This window comes from Diplodia seriata, assembly GCF_021436955.1.
Source record: "Diplodia seriata strain FDS-637 chromosome Unknown scaffold_3, whole genome shotgun sequence".
NCBI lineage: Eukaryota > Fungi > Ascomycota > Dothideomycetes > Botryosphaeriales > Botryosphaeriaceae > Diplodia > Diplodia seriata.
Window position 1 is genome coordinate 147,164 of NW_027117310.1, and position 18,004 is coordinate 165,167.

Below are 18,004 nucleotides of genomic sequence, written 5' to 3' on the forward strand. Positions count from 1 at the left end.
AGAGAAGCGGACCAGGGCTGGAGAGCGCCTACCAGTGAGCGGTTGCAGTGCCAAGACGGCTTAAGAAGGCGTTTGCACACGCAGGACGTGCTGAGGATGGGGATAGCTGGATGCTGGCGGGATGTGACAACGGGACAGACTCCAGAGGTACTTGGTGGTTCTTAGGTTGAGTCGCAGCGAGAGGGGCAGCGCAGGACGGGCGGAAGGGGGCACTGGGGAGGTGGTGCAGCCCCCTCCTTCTCCGCTGGCCAGGCGCTGCGGCGCTGCTCGCAAGAATGCGGGGAAGCAACGGTGCTGGCACCCTGGGACGACGTGACGGCAGGAAGCTTGATTGGACTCTGCGGCAGGCCAATGACAGCTGCGTGCCGTGGCTGGGGCAGCGCGTAGCTCGCACGCTCATCCTCGGTCCGGGCAGGCATCGGTCCTAGAATTCCCGCGTCTTTGTTGTCGGCTGGTCGGAGAGGCACGCTTTGTGCGTGGGTGTGGACGAGTGAGGGAGAGCGTCGCTGCGGTACGTCATGCCATAGCTCCCCCGCCTGCCGCCGTTGCATAAGCCCCGTGGCCCCGCTTATGATTGGCCAGGTCGCCCTGCGCGCATCCCCCACCCAGCGCAGCTTCACACGTGAACCGCTTCAGCAGCCCCAACATTACTCGACATTATCGTGAGACGACAGAATGCATTGAGCAGCAGTCTTGCTGTTTCCATGTCCAGCGTGCGACTGCCCGCGGCGGGCGCCACGTGCTCGCGCCAAGGCGGGCTGTCGGGATCGCGTCGCTGGTGGAAGGCGCGCCCGGGTCTCTCCTGCTCGCCGGCTGAAGCGCGCGGGACTCACTCTTCGCTCGCTCGTCGCTCCGGGCCGCAACAAGCTCGGTCAATCGCTCACCGGCTGCACCACGCGGTACCTATTCCACGATTGTTGCGTTGCACTCCCCTCTGTCTTCGTCAGGCTTATCGGCCGCATGCAAGGGCGGCTCAGGGAGGAGCTGGCCTGTCTCACTCCACCTCAACAAAGCTAACCTCCCAGCCGCATCCCCATCGCGCCCGACTCTATCAAACCCTACAAATATGGGCCATCTGTCTCAACGCCATTGCCTGCCTGCCGTTGAGCCTCGACAATCGCCGTCAGCCGGCTCTCCGACCAATCCCGTGGCTAGCCGCTCCCCTGAATTTCCGACCCATCCCAGCTACACAGCAGCATCGTATCCTCACCGTCGCCCAGCTGCACCCGGATACTTAACTCCCCACTGTCCGCCCCGTCCCGCTTCCAGACGACCAGCTCATCTCCAGCTGCCATGCTCCGGAGATCCACCGCAGAGTCCGCTTCGGACCCGCATTGCTCGACGGGTACGAGGCTGATGCTGGCTTTTGTGCAGCCTGAGTTTTCCGTCAAGCCCTCTTCCAGGTAGACGTGCATGTTGAGCTTGGGCTTCTTTAGTCGAACGTAAGCCGGAGATCCGGGAGAAACTCTTTGCCGCTCGATTCTGTGGCTGTTCCTACCAGGCCACGGGCTGAGCAGCCGCCCGTCATGTCCCTTCTCCCTCCCATCTTGCGTGGCTGGCTCCATAGGCAACTGCATGGCTGAGTCAACTCCGGCAGTATCCGCTCCAGCAGTTCCCTGTGGGGATTGCCGTCTCGTCTCACTTGTTCGCCTATTTGCCGTATCTGGATGGCCGCTGTTCGTCTGTGCAGTTGCCAATTCCTTTGAAGCTGTTCGCACGGGACTAGAAGCTGCAGGTGTGCCATTCGACGCCATGTCTTGCCCTCTGGCCAGCTTTCTTGTAGAGATACTGGACTTCTCTTTCACTGGCCTGATGGTAGACCTTGAGGAGCTTCTTGATGAAGACGAGCATTCAAGTGTTGCCAATCCATCCTCTCTCCGGCCTGTTCGACTGTTGCTATGCTTCAATGTCGAGGCGCTCATTCTCCCTGCCAACTCCCGGATGGACCCAATACTAAACTTTCCTGAAAGAACCGAGCTGCTCACTGATATTGTAGGCGATATTATCACGAATCTGTTCAAATTGACCGAGCTCTGCTTCGGATGTATCCTCGGACGAGGCTCTTTGCTCACCAACTCTTGACGAATCTCGCTGTTGACGGTCATGATCGCCCTCCTTACTCTCTCCAGACTCTCGGCCCCGTAGTCCTTCCTTTCGGGGACAGTCCATATGTTCATGACTTGTCGGTGAGCTTTGGAGACCGAAAAACAGCCATGCGCCTTGATGAAAGCGTCACACAGGAAACATGCCTCTCTCGAGGCTCCTATTATTCGTGCAGATGTCTTGTTTCCGGAGGCCTCGTAGTAGGCAATCAACTGGACCTCGGCATGAACGTATCTCGGTGTGGAGCACTCTTTGGACGCAGACCCAGCATCCTTATAGTTTTCAATCACCTCAAGCTGCGGGTCATCGAGTAGGTGACGGGTCTCGCGTGCCTGGCGTATTCTTACGAGGTCCTGGCAAATTCTCCAGTAATTGGCAATCTTGTCCATGTCCTGGATCGTGGGGCTGTCAAGTCTGTCACCTGGGACTCCTAATCTTCCCAGTCGGTGCTTGATACCGATTTTTCTCTCTGCAATCAGCCACGCCTTCTTCACTACTTCTTTGAGCTCTTCCATCGGTTCTGGTTTTTCGGAGGTCTCCACTTGTTCAACAAGAGAAATGAATTCATCAATCTCCGCCCGCAAAGTCGCAAGCTCCTGCAACTTGTTACGGGTCTGTTCATCCTGCCGTCCAACAAGACTTTTAAGATCGAGACTCAGCAACTTCTTTTCCTGGCCTCCGGTGTGGTTTTTCCGACCTTTCGTGGATTTCTTGTGACGTCTTGATCTGAGTCTGGAGTAGATCCTGTTTTTGTTCAAACGAACGACAATTGACAGAATATCCTCTTCGCTTTGTTCACGGTGCGAGCCTAGCGCTGGTTGGTGAAGGATAAAAACCTTGGACGAGCACCCGTCACTCACCTCTCCTGTTACATTCCTTGAGAATCCGGAAGACCTCTTTTATAGCAGCTTGAACGCAATCCTCGACACCCTCGTTCGCAGCGAGGCGCACCGTAATGCCTGAAGAATCGGAGTACTCAATCGTCGCAGCTGTTATATGGTCGACTCCGACATCGTACGCAGAGATGTAGGCAAAGTCGTCTGCCAGGTTGTGCTCAAGAGGCAAAGGCAAGGCTGCGGTCGCGTCTGTCTCATGCGAGAGTTCTTTATCCGTGTAGTCGCGGGGCTCAAGAATGACCCGCTTTCGTTCGAGTTCGTCAATGTTTCTCTCGAAATCGCGCCGGGACACGCTCGTCCATACAGAGCCCAGCGGCGACTGGGCAAGCGGATTCATGCGTGCACGCATTCTCGGTCTTTGAGGGTTGAGTCTTTCGTTCTCGTGCCCCGCACAAGACGACACGCAACAGCGCATACAGCTGATTAACCGAGTCCGTCGACGTGCGTCTTGCCTGCAGCCTTCCCTGCACAGTTACACCGGCTTCGGAATGGCCTCGAGGGGACTCGTCGACTCGTCTTTAGGAGCAAGTCGCATTCACTTAGTGAGTCGTGTCTTTTTACTACGAAAATCAATTTCCTACTCTTGACCTCAAGAGATTGCGGTGCCCTGATCCTGTCCCATGGCTCTTTCGTAAGCTATCATGAACTCGTCGATTGTCGTTGCAGTAGCCACTTCGTCCCCATTTTCCGCGTAGAAACCGACCGCAACATATCGAAGTGCCGGAGACCCACGGTAATGCTCAACTCCCAGGTCAAATCCGGAGGACCCAACACTAGTCGTTGCAATTGCTCTCGCTTCCAACCCTGATCCGTCATCTCGAAAGCTTTCACCCCTTCGCCGAAGACGTCTGCTTCATACGGACACTCACGGATGTAGGCATTGCTAAGGAATGTGATGTCGGCCACTAAAGAATTGAACCGTCCGACGAGCCTTCCGCTGCACTGGGAAACCCGCCTTATTCTCACTTTCAGACAGCTTGTCGTCACCATTTCCTGCTACGAGGTCAACGACAGGAAAGTCGACGACGGCTATCTTCCAAGTTTCCACAGGTAGGTCTGTTGAATGCATGAGAAGCATCGCCAGAACTAAGATGGTACCCACAATGCCGACGAGACGAGGAATCGAAGAGTTGGTGTCGAAAAGCGTTCGGCGTCCTCTGAGCAATGTGGATCAAAGTGTTATTCAGCCTTGTGGTTCAGATCGGGAGCGCAAGGCAGTTATGCACGATGCAGGCAGCCTCGGACGGCAGCCTCGCCAGGCTTTTTTTGTTTTCTTGAAGTTCCCTGCCGTGGTGCTAATGCTGCACCACATTGCATGACGGTCAGATCTAACAGCAAGGGAATGTTGTGTGCTTGGGTTTCTGGTATCATGACCTGAAGAATCCATCGAGGTCAACAGATCTTACATAAGCAACGTCTTCCAGTCACTCCACTCTGAGGTAGGATGTTGGCGACACGCGTGAACGGGGGCCAGACCAGCGGTATCTCGTCCAATGGATCTGTTGCGATTTCAACCCAGCGAACCGACCAATCAGGTTCCTCCAAATGACACTTTAGGGCTCGAACACCCACAGGGTTCACTGTACAATATACCAATCGGGGGTGTGTCGCGTTGTTTCAGGGTTCCCCTCGGCTGCCTTGGCCTTCGATAGTGGGGTTGAAGACCAATCACTTTCGTATTCCCCGTCCAATCGCGGACACCAGGTATAATTCCGAGTGGGCCGAACTCATTATCCATGTCCAGCCAAGCTTTTCGGACCCTAAACTCGCGCAATACCCATGTATCTTGCATCGGGAAACACCAAAAAACGGTCGGTTTTGGGAAGATCGAAAATGCTGAGGGTGCCGTGGAGCGGGGCGCCGTTTGTGATCCCTGTCAGTGCATGTATTGTGGAGTATAGACCCGCTGGGAACGCCGCGGCGTCGGCACGCGAGGCACGTCGCCATAAGTATATTAACTGCACAGCGAGTAGGGTCTCCCCGTTGCGCACCTCACATCGCCATTTCCCACCACCAATTCAAAAAGCATGGGAGTCACGAACGTCTCTACGTGGGCCACGTCCGCCATACTGGGTGCGGCATTTCACGCTGGCACCCAATGGCTGGAACCAGACCTTATTGTTCCTCAGACCGCTGCATGTCTCGCCGTTCTTGCGCTTGCTGGTGTCTATGTTGACGTTCAAGTGTTCGACAAACCGCTTGTTGACACCGCAACAACCCTCGCAATCGTCACATTCGGCTTTCTCCTCAGCTTGACCGTATCTACTCTCGTATATCGCGTCTTCTTCCACCGACTGCGCAAGTTTCCTGGCCCATTTGCAGCGAAGCTGTCCAAGTTCTACAGTCTTTATCTGTCGCGTAACTTGCAGTACCATTTCGAAGCCGAGAAATTGCACAAGAAATACGGCGATGTCGTGCGAACAGGTGAAAAAATCTCTCATCATCCAGTACTCTGTATTAACGATACCGGCAGGTCCACGCGAGTTATCAATCGCCCGGATTTCCCCGCTCAACCAGATCATCACCTGCCAAAAGACGAATTTCTACACCATGACCGAAAGCAGAAAGGAGGCCCAGGGTCTGTCTTTCAAGGACGACATCGAAGACCACCGTAGAGCCAGAAGGGCATGGGACATATCCTTGACGCCGGCGCGTAAGTTGCTCCTGCCGGTCAGTTTCGATCCCCAACTGACCGCCATCATCCAGAGATCTCCAAGTACAACGCCGCCATGCAGTCTACGATCACGCTCTTCCTCGACCGCCTCGCCGAGCCCGAACGGGTCGGCAAGCCGGTCAACATCACCGATTGGATATCCTGGCTGGGCTACGACATCATGGGCGTCGTCGGCTTCGGCCGCGACTTCGGGTGTCTGCGGAACGCAAAAGGGCATCCCGCCATCAAGACGCTGCAAGATTTCGGCTTCATGCTCGGCCTGCTGAAGCACGTGCCGTGGCTGGGAAACATACTCACCCGCATCCCCGGCGGAGGAGGCGCCATGGCGCCCTACGCACGGTACTGCAAGAGCCTGGTGAGGGAGAAGATTGCGGTGAGTTCGGCCTGGAGCCCCAGAAGTGGCGTTGATTTCGGGAGGAACCAGTGCTGATGCTTTGCAAAAACGTCCAACAGGCGCTCAGCAGCAAAACGACGAAACCCGACGCGCCGACGGACGTAGTGAGCTGGCTCATCAAAGCCTTCGAGGAGAAGAAGCCGTATGCGGCTAGCAGCATCGAGGCGCTGGACGACGATGCCCGCGCTCTCGTCATCGGCGGAGCGTACGTATTTTTTTCCCCCTCGTCTTCCCCTTAAGCCTCCCCTTCCTCTTTACCCCTTCAACCTCCCCCTCCTGTCCGCAACCCAACCCTTTTCCCTCGTGCCCACCACTTTCTCCCTCCACCCCGCACGCTGACCCACCACCACCACACCACAGCGACACCGCCTCGGCCACCCTCACCAACGCGCTCTACAACCTAAGCGCACACCCATCCATCCAACACACCCTCCACGCCGCCCTCGCCGCCGCCATCCCCCGCGACTCCGACCCCTCGACCTGGACCCCCGACCTCCTCGACCGCGTCCCGCTGCTCGACGCCGTCGTAACCGAAACGCTCCGGCTACAACCACCCGTGCCATCCGGGCAACCCCGCCTCACGCCGCCTCAAGGCCTGCACATCCGCGATCCGCGCTACGGCGACATCTCGATTCCCGGCGACACGGTCGTCGTGATGCCGCAGTGGGTGATCCAGCGCGACGAGCGGTATTTCGAGCGCGCGACCGAGTTCGTGCCGGGGCGGTGGGTGGCGGGCGGGGCGCAGGCGCATATGGTGAGGGAGAGGGCGGCGTGGTTTCCGTTTCAGGTGGGCATGTATTATTGCGTGGGCAAGCAGCTGGCCATGTGGGAGATGAAGAGCGTGGTGGCGCGGACGGTGTTGAGGTTTCACGTGGGGTTTGCGGAGGGGGAGGATGGGGAGGGGTTTGTGGGGGGGATTAGGGATACGTGGACGTTGACGTTGCCGGAGCTGAGGTTGAGGTTTACGGAGAGGGAGGGGTAGGTACGTGTGGATGGGGTGGGGTGGGGTGGGAGCGATGGGGGCGGGGGAGGTGATTGGTTGGATTGGGACGGAATGGCTGCAAGCCGCAGCGGGTGTTAAGCGCCCACCAGCCCCCTCCCACGTTTTGCGAATGTGCGCGTTACCTCAGCCTCGAGTACTTAAATATACGTCCGTTGTTCTCCTCCTCCCTATCTGCGTTAACTCACAGCGCGCATTTCCTCCAGAGCGACACTCCATCTCACCGCGAGCCTGAGCCCAACCGCCCACCCCCGCCCCCATCTCCCATTCCTTTCACTTGGGAGTTGTGGGGCTCTTGCAGCTCCGTATTTTCCTTCACTAATCGGAATCTTCAATAATGCAGCCCCGGCCTTTGTCAAGTGCCGCTGCCAATATGCCAAGTCCAGGTGCGGCCTCAGGAAGGGACGACTCCGGTTCTGAAGTGGCAGGGAACATCCCTTACTATGCGGACCTATTTTCCAATTCACTGTCACGGCAGTCAAGACCGGGAGATAAGCCCGCAATAGAAAGCCCTCATACGTCGAGCATGGAGTCATCGATTTCCTCCAGCGAACGCTCAGGATCGGCCCATCCCCCAACGAAACCATCTTCACAATCGTGGAACAGCACTACTCCCATGAGGTCGCCGACAGACAAGTTCAATCCCCGCAAGAAACTCCAAACACTCCGTAATGAGGACTCTCCACTCACCGAGATCACCCAAGAGCCCACCTGCAAGAATTGCTCCACCAGAACCATCTCGCACCGGCGCCGTGATTCTTTCGACGCTGGGCTGTGCAACGTCTGTGCAATACTCCTGAATGTGCACGGACGCATGCGCCCGTCAGACCGCAGGGCTAAACAGCTCAAGGCCAAGGGCCAGGTCTCTTCGAAGACACGCCTTGACATGTGGGTACGCGCACGGCACTGGCGGAAGCAAGAGAAAAGCAGTGACCTCGATTCGCAAGCCAAGTCGGCAAAAATCCTTCCAACCAGCCGAGCGGGCCCGTCGCGCAGTCCAGGTGGTGATATCACTCTCTCGTCTGCCGAGGTTGCAAGCCCAAAGGATACCCATGAGGGGCACAACTCGATGAATCGAGAGCCACTGAAGCCGTTTTCCAAGTAAGCAGTCCTTTTCCGGGACGTACGAGTACACTTTACTGATACCATGGAGGCTCGACACGAACTCGTCCACACCGTTCACGTGCTCGGACGAAGGTGTTTCGCACGTCGCGGAAGCGAAAGGCATCAGTGAGGGGGTCAAAGACTACATTATCGATAAGCTGGTGGAGAAGGCCTACGATCTTCTAGGCTACAACCTCTCTGATGTTTCAGAGGGCAGATCATCCCCCGGGAGTAGCTCAGATGAGTATGTCGAAGAAGGCAGCAAAAAGTCGATTGTAAGCCACAGCGACTGTCCAGGAACAGCAGAGCTAAACAGCAGCCCAAATGACGCCAGTTCTTCTCAAGACGTATCACAAGGGAGAAGCACAGATTCAGTGGAGCAAGCATCCTGTAGCACACATGGGACGCTTTCAAAGTCAGCCGGCAAAAGGAAAAGAGGCAACAACGGCGATGAAGGAGATGGCGAGGATAGAGAGAAAGAAAACAAGCGGAGACGGAACTCAAAACCTCGCACGGGTACCCAGCGTGTGCCCCGATTTGCTTGCCCTTTTTACAAAAAGAGCCCGGAAATCCACGGAAGGAATGCATCGTGTCTTTGGCCTGGTTTCGGAACCATATCCCGTTTGAAGTAAGTGATCGACAGAAGGCAGCGGATATCATGGCCTACTGACGGAGTCGTAGGGAACACCTCTACCGTGTGCACGTTAGCAATGCTGAAGTAGACAACCTCTGCCCTAGGTGCCGCCAAACATTCCAGAGCGCGTCGGATCTCGTGAGACACCTAGCGAGAGCGGACCGATGCGTTCAAGTCGTGGTGCCCCAACAAGAAGACGGTCTCGACGAAGACCAAGTGCAAAAATTGAGAAGCAGGGACCGCGGAGTTGATCCCGAGGACAAATGGAGACACATATATCGAATTTGCCATCGTCTTCTTGACGATGCGGAAACCCCTTCGCCTTGTAAGTTACCTCGCAACTTGTCCTGCCTACTATTCTGATACCTTTGGAAGACTGCGACCAAGAGTCCCCCGCAGACCAGGCAGTCGAAGGATACGACTGGTACCAACGCCAGCACTTGCCCGGCTTGATCCGACAGCAGCTGGAGCAAGAACCAGACATCACCGAGTTTGTCGAACGATTCGGAGAGCGTCTCCCAGCAATCATCCGCGCCTGTCAAGACAATCTCCACCAACGATTCATCAGTCCCCGGGCAAGCGCGGATTCAGCTGGCGGAGAGGCCTTGTCAGCGGAGACCGATCAGCCCACAGTACCGTCGCCTGACAATAGGGCAGCGACGTCGTCGGCCCCTTATCAGCATCCAGGCGCTCTTCTTCCCGTGGCTTTCGAAGCAGCTCCCAACACCGACGACGGCATGACTTCGAGCGAGGCTCTGCAGGTTCATGCGCTCTCGTCCCGGCGTGGCGACCGCAGCAGCGATTCGGGATACGGCTCTGGCGTGTTCGAGGGCCATCCTTTAGGGCCCGTATGTGAACAAGACCATTCTGGCCCGAAGCCAGCGCCATCCGGAGATGTGCCTCGATCTGGAATATTTCCTCGTCACTATCAACCTCCACAAGGGGTCGATGATTCTGTTCAGGATTCGAATATGCAAAGCAGAGAGCAGATCCGTTGGCTTGACCAAGTTGACGGCTCTCAGATGCCGGACTGCAGTTTGGGTCAGCCCCCTTCCGGTCTAACCTGCGGGAGCCAAGATTCCATACCGCCGAAAGATAGTTCGGAAAGTGGTCCCAGTGGAGTATCTTGGGTGGATGATATTGACTGGACTATGTTCCATGACAATGGCGGATTTGAGGATCCCAGTAGCCTGGAGCCAGATTTCGACTTCGGTGGAAGTGCCCTCTAAGCAGTCCATTTTCGACTCAAAGTGACCTGAGGCTGATCATCTCACGGACACAGAGATTTTTTATGTTAATCCAGGTAGAGGAGTATCAGGGCGTCAGTTTTCCTGTTTGTCTCTCAAAGATGAGTGTCCCACAAGTGAAAGCAGTACGCACCATTCCCCTCAGCCTTGGGCAAATGTTCTCTCCCATTATACATGACACAGAGCCTCAAGCAGCCCATCTGGCGCAGCAGTGGAAACGTTCCACATCAGCCTGAATGTCCCATCATGAGGCGGCAATGCCTCCAACCGCCTGAACTCCCACTTCCTCAGCATCATCCTCCCCATTCTGTCGCAGTGCGTTCATCCGGCACCTCCGAACCGATCGATGAGCCTTTACTGCAAGGGTCTCCGTGATCGCGGTGCTACACAGGGCTTCGCTGGTGCGCTGCGGTTGACATGTGGAGTCGCACCGCCACCCGAAGCCGATGACCGTTATCTCAGGTGCCATGTCGACCGCTGGGAAAGTCACTGCGCGCGCACACGTGAGGGGAAACTCGGTGCTGGCTAGGCAGGCGGGAAGGATGACCTGCGCGACAGCGTTTTCGTGCATGATGTGATGTGCGGGTGGCAATGTCAGGCCATGTACGCCGGGGCGCTGGCCATTGCCGATCGCAACAACGCACTGGGCTAATCCTGTTGGAGCATCCCCGCCACTCCGCCACGCGAGGTGGTAGGTACTGCGCCCCCACTGACAAAACAAGACACATGTATGAGGATCAACGGGTATTACGGATCAGGAAAGTATAGCGTTCTGGCTTTGGTGGCTGGGTAGGCGGCTGAAGATTGCCTGGGGTCGTCTCGAGGACGCGGAAACGAGGCTGGCCGGTAGATGGTCGATGAAGATGCTGCCTCCTATGCATTGTTTATGTCAGCTTGGATGAGGTCAGCAACGCACATTGTTCATGCTAGTATATGCCAATGCCATCATGTCCAACTGCGCAAAGAGTCTTCACAGCCTCATGAGACGTGTGCCCGTGTCGTCTGCGATCGAGAGTCTGTCTGGCGTTCTGTAGCCGTTTGAAGCTGCGAATGGTGGATCGTCAAGCTGAGAGAAACCCGAGAAACCAAGCGTCGCTACTCCGGCAGCTCGTATGGTGAGACCTGTTCTGTGTGCGCATCGCGTAATCATTAGCCGCATATGAGGCTTGGTGTTGTAGAGTGGCCGCGGTACGAAGGGCGACAGCTGAAGTGGTTGCTTTCGAAATGCTGCTCAAGCTGCGTGAGGGCGCAGATACAGGCGGGCGGTGGAACTGTTGTTCACTGTCTAGCACGCCTCGCTATTGCAGATCAAGAGGACTGTAGTGAGTTTCTATGAAAGCAGGATAGCCTAGCGTGGTGTTTGTTTGCTAGACAGGTCAGTGTGCCAAGGCAGGTGAAGAAGTTTTAGATGCCACCCGCGCCCAGTCACCGAGTGGCACACTTTCGATGACGCACTTGAGGGTGTGTTTCCCGACGGCCAGCAACCGGGCCGTGGCTCTGTTTTCTTCACCCCGCGCGCCTTGTGAGCCCGCAAACTCTACACTCCACTCGGACACTGGCTGGCGCACCGCGACCACCGCAAATCCAAGCGACCCGCTTCACGAGCAACCGAAGGCGCATCCCATCCCGTCCACGGCACTTTCAGAGAACATACACACTGCCTCAATATGAAGCGCCCTAACCGCGAGCTCAACGAGCGCATTAAGCGCCTCAACGTCAAACGCTTCCGCAGATCTCCAAGCCCTGACACCGCGTCACTTCAACATAACGCCGCCGCTCCTTTTATACCAGATCTGCCACTCGCTCGCGCGCTCGGCGGACCGCAGGATGACCCGGTAGCTGCTCCTTCGCAAGATCTTACACTCTGTCGCGAGCTCGGCGCGCCGCAGCAGGACAAGGCGCTTGACACCAACACCATGCCAATGGCACGCAACGCCGCCGAATACCCAGCGCCCTGGACGGACGCCGAGCTGGAGCCGTACAGAGCCTACCCGGCGCTGTACAACGAGCGCAAGCACGCCAACTACACGGTCCGTACCATCTCCTCTCCCGTCCTCTGCCCCGTGCACCTCCACCGCGAACCGCGCCAGCAGCACCACCATCCCCAAGCCCCTCCCTCCCCGCCTCCCCCCACCACCAGAACGCTCATCCACCGCACCACGCTCACCCACCCACCGCACCCCACAGACCCCCCGCTCCCGCGCCAGCCTCAGCGCCTTCCCGCCAGAGATCCGCCTACAGATCCTCTCCTACATCCTCCCGCTCCCGACGGCCATCGACATCACAACGACCTACCTGACGCCGTCCCGCTACACCACCCTCCTCCGCCCGCGCCTGGCGCTGATCCGCCTCGACCGCACCATCGGCGCCGAAGCCCGCGCCACATTCTACGGGCAAAACGAGTTCCGCTTCACGACGCGCGCGGGCGCCAGCGGCGCCTTCGCGCCGCCGCGCGCGCAGTGGCTGATGCTGGCGAGCTTCATGGCGACCATCGGCGTGCAGGGATACCAGCATCTGACGCATGTTGTTGTTGATGCGCCGTGGAGGTATGACGGCGGGGGGGAGCGCGCGTGGGATCCGCTCGTGCTGGCGGCGCTGCGGGATGATGTGGAGCGCAAGGCGCCGGGCTTGCTGCCGGAGCTGGATAACAGGCTGGGGCGGGCGGTCGGGCTGGGGGAGAGGGAGGAGAGGTTGGAGCGGAGGGTGGGGGTGGAGGGGTTCCGGCCGGATCATGTGGCGCGGGAGCGCGTGGTGAGGGAGGTGGTGCGGCGGTTGGCGGCCGCGGGCAGGCTGAGGCGGTTGGACTTGGTGGTGAAGGTGGATTGGGACAGGTATCCGCAGGTGGGGTACTTTGATGAGGGCGCCGCGGTGGTGTGCTATGGTGCGTGTACGCGCGCGGAGCAGGACGATCAGGCGCATTGCCGCAACCACCGCGATGTGTTTGTGTGGGAGTGGCTGGACCGGCTGTGCGCGGCGATGCGGCGCAGGCTCGAGGTCGCGGTCGTCTTGCAGCACGGCGACTACGTGAGTGGGCTGGGCGACGTGTTGAAACATGTGCCGGTGCTGCTGGAGGCGAAGAGGAGGGGGTATGCCGTCGGCCATGCGACGGATGATGATGGCGAGGCTGGTGGTGAGTATGAAGTCACGTTCGATGACTACGTTATGGAGGATTTGAGCCCCACCTGGTCGCTCGCGGTCGACGCCCGCTTGTAGTCGGCGTGAGGAGCGCAGTTGATGGCGCTTTGCTGGACGCGGCTTGGGCGAGGGATGTCACTTTGCGACATGGGCTTCAAGACATCATCACTTCACGAGACGAACTTTCTATAATGGCAGAGGCGGAGGAAAAATGCTCCAAGGGAGCTACAAGACGGCGGACAACAGCTCAGCGGAGTCGATACACTTGTGGCAACAGTTGAAGATTACTCTCTCTCGAGGCTCGGGTTTGGTTTCATTTGTGGGTTGGGATTAATATTCTGCTAATTCGGTTTTGATTGCGTTATCGGCTGGTAACTCGTATATTGCGCGGAACAAGGCGGATTGCGTGGTCACTCGGCGCTACAACGGTGGAGGACGAGATTCAGACGACAGCACCATCAGGCTTTCGGATATGAATAAGCATTTCCATCAGGCTCGTCCGTCTGGGATTGATGCTGCGGTGCGTTGCAAGTGGGCCGCAGACCAAGAATGGCTTGGACTCATGTTTCAGCAGCAGATCATAGTGGCTGAAACGGCGGAAGTGCGAAAAGGCAGCACCCGGTCCCAGAGCAGTTCCATAGACTTGATGAATTATTGGCTTTCACTCCATGACTGATTTTCCACGCGCGAGGCGGCCGTCGCTCGGGGCGGTGCGCACTTATTGAGAAGTCATGGACGACTCGGCTTGAAGTGTTCAGCCGGGAAATGAAGTGCAAGCAAATGAGCCCAGTAAATTGCAGAGATTCGTGGAAGTGTTCACTGAGGAGCGGCCGGGCAGGCGCAGGCAGGAGGAATGCGGCGGCTCTGGCTGGCATCCGCAACGCAGTGGGAGAAGAGTTAGAGAGAATCGGGAGAAGAGTAGAGAGAATCGGGAGCAGCCGCGCGGTGCAGCTATCGCCAGCCACATTCTCGAGGGAGCTGCGCTACGTAGGCGCCATTGGAAGCCTCCTCGCATCCTATCATGCCTCTCTTGTGGCTCCGCGAGAGCGGCACGCGGCTAGCGGCACGGAGGGCCGAAGCATTGGCGAAGTTCCAAGCGGGTGCAAAAGCAAACTGGTGGCCGGCGGCAGGGCGGGCTGGGGGTGCGTCAGCCGGCAACGTCACGCTGGCACTCGGCCTCCCTGCGCACCTGGCGGCTAGCCACAGTGCGATCAGCGGCGGGATGCAGAGGCAGGATGCAGTGGCTCTTTGGGGCGCGAGCATGTGCGTAGGGAGGCCGATCAACGATGTGCAGGGACGGCAGCCAAGCGTCGGACCTAGTGTTGGATAACGCGATGGCAGGCTGGAAGGGGCAATAGACGAGCGTTTTTTCGCAAAAGTCGGTGGCGTCCGCCCCACGGGGACTCAATCGGGCGTGAGTGAGCGCGGCCGGCCGGGTCGTCGGACGAGCACTCTTCTCACCACGAGTCGCAAGCAGCGGCGCGGGTGGCGGAGCTTCGTATTGCTGCGCGCAACATGGCGTGCTTATGGCTGGGGCCTGGGGCGGAGAGGGCGAGAGCGGCGCGGCGGAGCGGACTTGCTCTCGTGCGCTCCCTTGATGCTGAGATTGCGACGTCACGGCGCGGTTCATGCCTTCGCTTCAGCATCCACAGGGCCCAGGGGAGCAGGCCAGCGGGTGCCCCTAAGCCCCTTTACGCCTTAGTCAGCCGCGGTGCGCCCTGAATGGGCCAAGCTTCACCAGCGCCTTCCATCAACCACCACCGAACAACTCGTCGCGCCGCATCGCAGCCTGCCGCAGCTGAACAATTCCCGCCGCATCGCAGCGCCCCCCAAGCCCGTCGCCCAGTGTCGCGCGCTGCTGCCTGCCCCGCCCCAGCCTGGGTGAGCCGGGCTCTCGACGCGTCGCGTTGTGTTTTCGGCTTGGCATTCTGGCCCAGTGAAGAGTGAACACAGCCCGCCACCTGACACACGCAACCTCACCTCATGCCCACTCCATCGCTCTGAGCCGAGCCATGGTTTCCCACCAGAATACCCTCCACAGCTACTTCTCCTCGTCACTCCACGCTCCCCTCTCCCCTACCCTGCCGCACCCGCACCATCCGCATTCCTCAGGCGCCGACAACATGTCGACCACGCCCGCCTCGGAGCCCGAGCGGAAGCCTCGCCAGAGCTCCGTCCTCTCCGTCAGCACCCAGGGCGGCGACGAGAAGAGCCGCAACGCGCGCAAGGGCTCGCGCGCAAAGCACAGCTGGGAGTACGTCGCCGTCGATCCCACCGAGGACGAGGCGCCGCCGCCGACCGCGAGCCGGCTGCAGAAAGAACTGTACAGCTCCTTCACCAACAACTTCCTTGCCGGCCAGGGCCGTCGCACAAGGGCCGCCGCCGTCCATGCCAGCCAGCATTTCCACGACCATTCCGGCAGCGAGCTCTCCAACTCGTCGCACTCTCACCCGGGCTCGGAGAGTGCCTTCTCCACCACTACCTCCAACACCCACGCCTCGCCCGCCAGCTCACCTGCGCCGCCGTCAGCGCTGAGTGCCAGCCGCAAGCGAAAGGATTCCGCCGCGCCCACGTCAGATTCCACCAGGAAAAAGGCCAAAGTCTCGACGCCCGCCCCTCCCGTTACTTCCGATCCCACTTCCAGCGGCGCCACTGCGGCCCAAACCGCTCCTGCCACTGCGGAAGCTGCTGCTCCAGCAACAGCCCCAGCATCATCGCCCGCCCCTCACCCTGCTCCAGCTGTCCAGCCTGCGCACCCCGTGCATCAGGACGAGTCGTCTGTCTCGACGACATCACGTGCTCCCGAAGGCCAAGCCAAGGAACCGGCCAAGCGCAAGTCAACCGTCTTCGACGACGCGACCAACAAGACCAAGGCCAGCAAGAAGGCCGACGCGAAGCCCTCGCCCGCGCCAGACCCGTCTGAAAACCGCAAGCGCAAGTCCTCGCCGCCGCCGGTTGAAAAGATGGCGCCCAAGGCGAAGAAGGCGAAGACCAGCACCGCCACGACCGACGCCGCGGCAAAGTCGGCAAAGGCCGCCGCCGCCCAGAAGCGCGACTCGCTCCTGCAGGGAGACGTCTACGCGCAGCAGCAAACGCCGCCGTGGACCAACACAGCCACACAGCAAAACTACGCCTCGCACCACGCCAACCAGCAACTGACCCACAGCAAAGCCACTTCCAAGCAGCAGCAGGCGCAGCAGCGCTTTGCGTACCACCCGCCTACCCGCGCGCAGCTTGCTGACCAGCTGGAGGAAATCACCCACCGCGGCATCGCCGGCGGCCCCGCCAACTACCCGTCCATTCGCGAGTACCGCGCGGCCTGCGCGGCCGAGGCGGCGTGGCAGGAGCGTGACCAGGAAGTCGTCGAGCGGATGCTGGACAATCCGCGCGTCATCGAGGTCTTGAAGAGGTTGAGAGAGCTGAACGAGGAGATCGAGGCGGAGAGGAAGGGATCGAAGAGCGCGGCCAAGGGCCACGGGAAGGGCGGACGCAAGAGGAAGGTGACGGACGACCTGATGGATGGGGACTAAGCTTGGGATGGGCGGAAGAGGAAGAAGAGGAAGAATCTGGAGGAGAATGCACGGAAGCTTTGGTGGAAGGGGACCCTTGGCGGTTTTTGCGACGACCGCGAGACGCTGACGACGGAAACCCTTTTTTTCTTTTTGTTACGACGACGAGATGGCATTGGATTCGAGCGTGCGCGAGTTGGTCTCTTTTCTATCACCAGCGAAAGAATCGGCTTTTCTTCAACAACACTTGTCTAAGTACCCAGCGACGGAGCTTTGGAGACACGAAGAATCAGGGAAAGCGGAGCGAAGCTGAAGCTTGGAGGGTTTGGCGGGAAAGACTTTGGGCTCCTCCTCTCCTCTTCCGACGGCTTCCAAGAGAGATGTTTTCTTTTCACTTTTTTTCCAGATTGTCAGTCCGCAGTCTCTTTCTCCTTTGTTCCCTTTTTTTCCTTTCTTCTCGACATTGCGACAAAAACAACGATATCCACCAATGGCGAATACACCAAAGAATTTGCGTTCGGCTCTCTTCTACAAAAAGGCGCTGCGGGGGTCACTTTTCCTCGTTTCTTGGTCCTTTGACTCTCTCACTTTCGTTATCACGGCTGGCTGGCTGCCGTTGGGGGGGAATCTTTTCCATTTGTGTGCTCACTGGGGGACGGTATCACAGAAAGAAGACTGGTCAAACATGGTTGCCTCAAGGCTAAACAAATTTTTGTGGGTGGGTTTGATAACACGGTTAGCTCTGGCTCTTTCTATTTTTGAGTATCTTTGTCCCTTTTTTCTTTTTTGGCGCGCGAAAACAAGGCAGATGTACGGTAGCGGTAGATTTCTGGAGAAGAACAGGCTCTATTTTCCCAATCCGAGGCCAGGCTGTGTCATTCTGGTTGTGCCACGCGTGAGGCATGCGTGCGTCGCGTTTGCAAGGTGAGGCAACAAACGAAAAGTGGCTGCCTGCCGGCTTTGCAGAGTGATAGGCTGCGAGGCTTCGCCTCAGCCTCGCCGCGCGTGATTGTTTGTCTTTCAAGGTGCTGCTGCCTGCTACCCGTCGCCTGTTGCCTACACGCTCGAGGGCGAGCGGACGCAAATGGAAAGGAAGAGAGAGAAGGGAGAGCGCTCGTCCGTGCGGCTCTTCAAGATGATCATCGTCATCGAAAACTGGGCACGGGTATGCGCGCCACGCCAGCACGCGCGCAGATCGCACCTCCACGGCTGCAATCAGCGCTACGGTCCACTATTGCGCACTTTGCTATGTAACGGCTTGCCTCTGGAACTATCCGGCGTGCAGAAAAGTTAGGATGATGGCGCTTC

The 18,004-nt window shown here is 58.4% G+C and overlaps 4 protein-coding genes across 4 annotated transcripts; 3 read left to right on the plus strand and 1 right to left on the minus strand.

Annotated features, from left to right (window-relative positions):
* Positions 1–1,722: 1,722 nt before the first annotated feature.
* SLS55_002796 (uncharacterized protein) lies at positions 1,723–3,348 on the minus strand (the record flags this gene model as incomplete). The annotated part of the gene is made up of 3 exons (XM_066774276.1): positions 1,723–1,833; positions 2,073–2,911; positions 2,964–3,348. The coding sequence occupies 3 exons, from the start codon at positions 3,346–3,348 to the stop codon at positions 1,723–1,725; spliced, it is 1,335 nt and encodes a 444-aa protein (XP_066634395.1).
* Positions 3,349–5,026: 1,678 nt separating this feature from the next.
* Positions 5,027–10,034, plus strand: SLS55_002797 (uncharacterized protein; the record flags this gene model as incomplete). The annotated part of the gene is made up of 9 exons (XM_066774277.1): positions 5,027–5,423; positions 5,473–5,652; positions 5,706–6,046; positions 6,127–6,272; positions 7,674–8,168; positions 8,221–8,415; positions 8,910–9,130; positions 9,181–9,653; positions 9,828–10,034. The coding sequence occupies 9 exons, from the start codon at positions 5,027–5,029 to the stop codon at positions 10,032–10,034; spliced, it is 2,655 nt and encodes an 884-aa protein (XP_066634396.1).
* A 1,845-nt stretch (positions 10,035–11,879) lies between these two features.
* Positions 11,880–13,265, plus strand: SLS55_002798 (uncharacterized protein; the record flags this gene model as incomplete). Its single annotated transcript, XM_066774278.1, has 2 exons — positions 11,880–11,887; positions 12,260–13,265. 2 exons carry the CDS (start codon positions 11,880–11,882, stop codon positions 13,263–13,265), a joined length of 1,014 nt encoding a protein of 337 aa, XP_066634397.1.
* A 1,934-nt stretch (positions 13,266–15,199) lies between these two features.
* SLS55_002799 (uncharacterized protein) lies at positions 15,200–16,717 on the plus strand (the record flags this gene model as incomplete). Its single annotated transcript, XM_066774279.1, has 1 exon — positions 15,200–16,717. The coding sequence occupies one exon, from the start codon at positions 15,200–15,202 to the stop codon at positions 16,715–16,717; it is 1,518 nt and encodes a 505-aa protein (XP_066634398.1).
* Between the last annotated feature and the right edge of the window lie 1,287 nt (positions 16,718–18,004).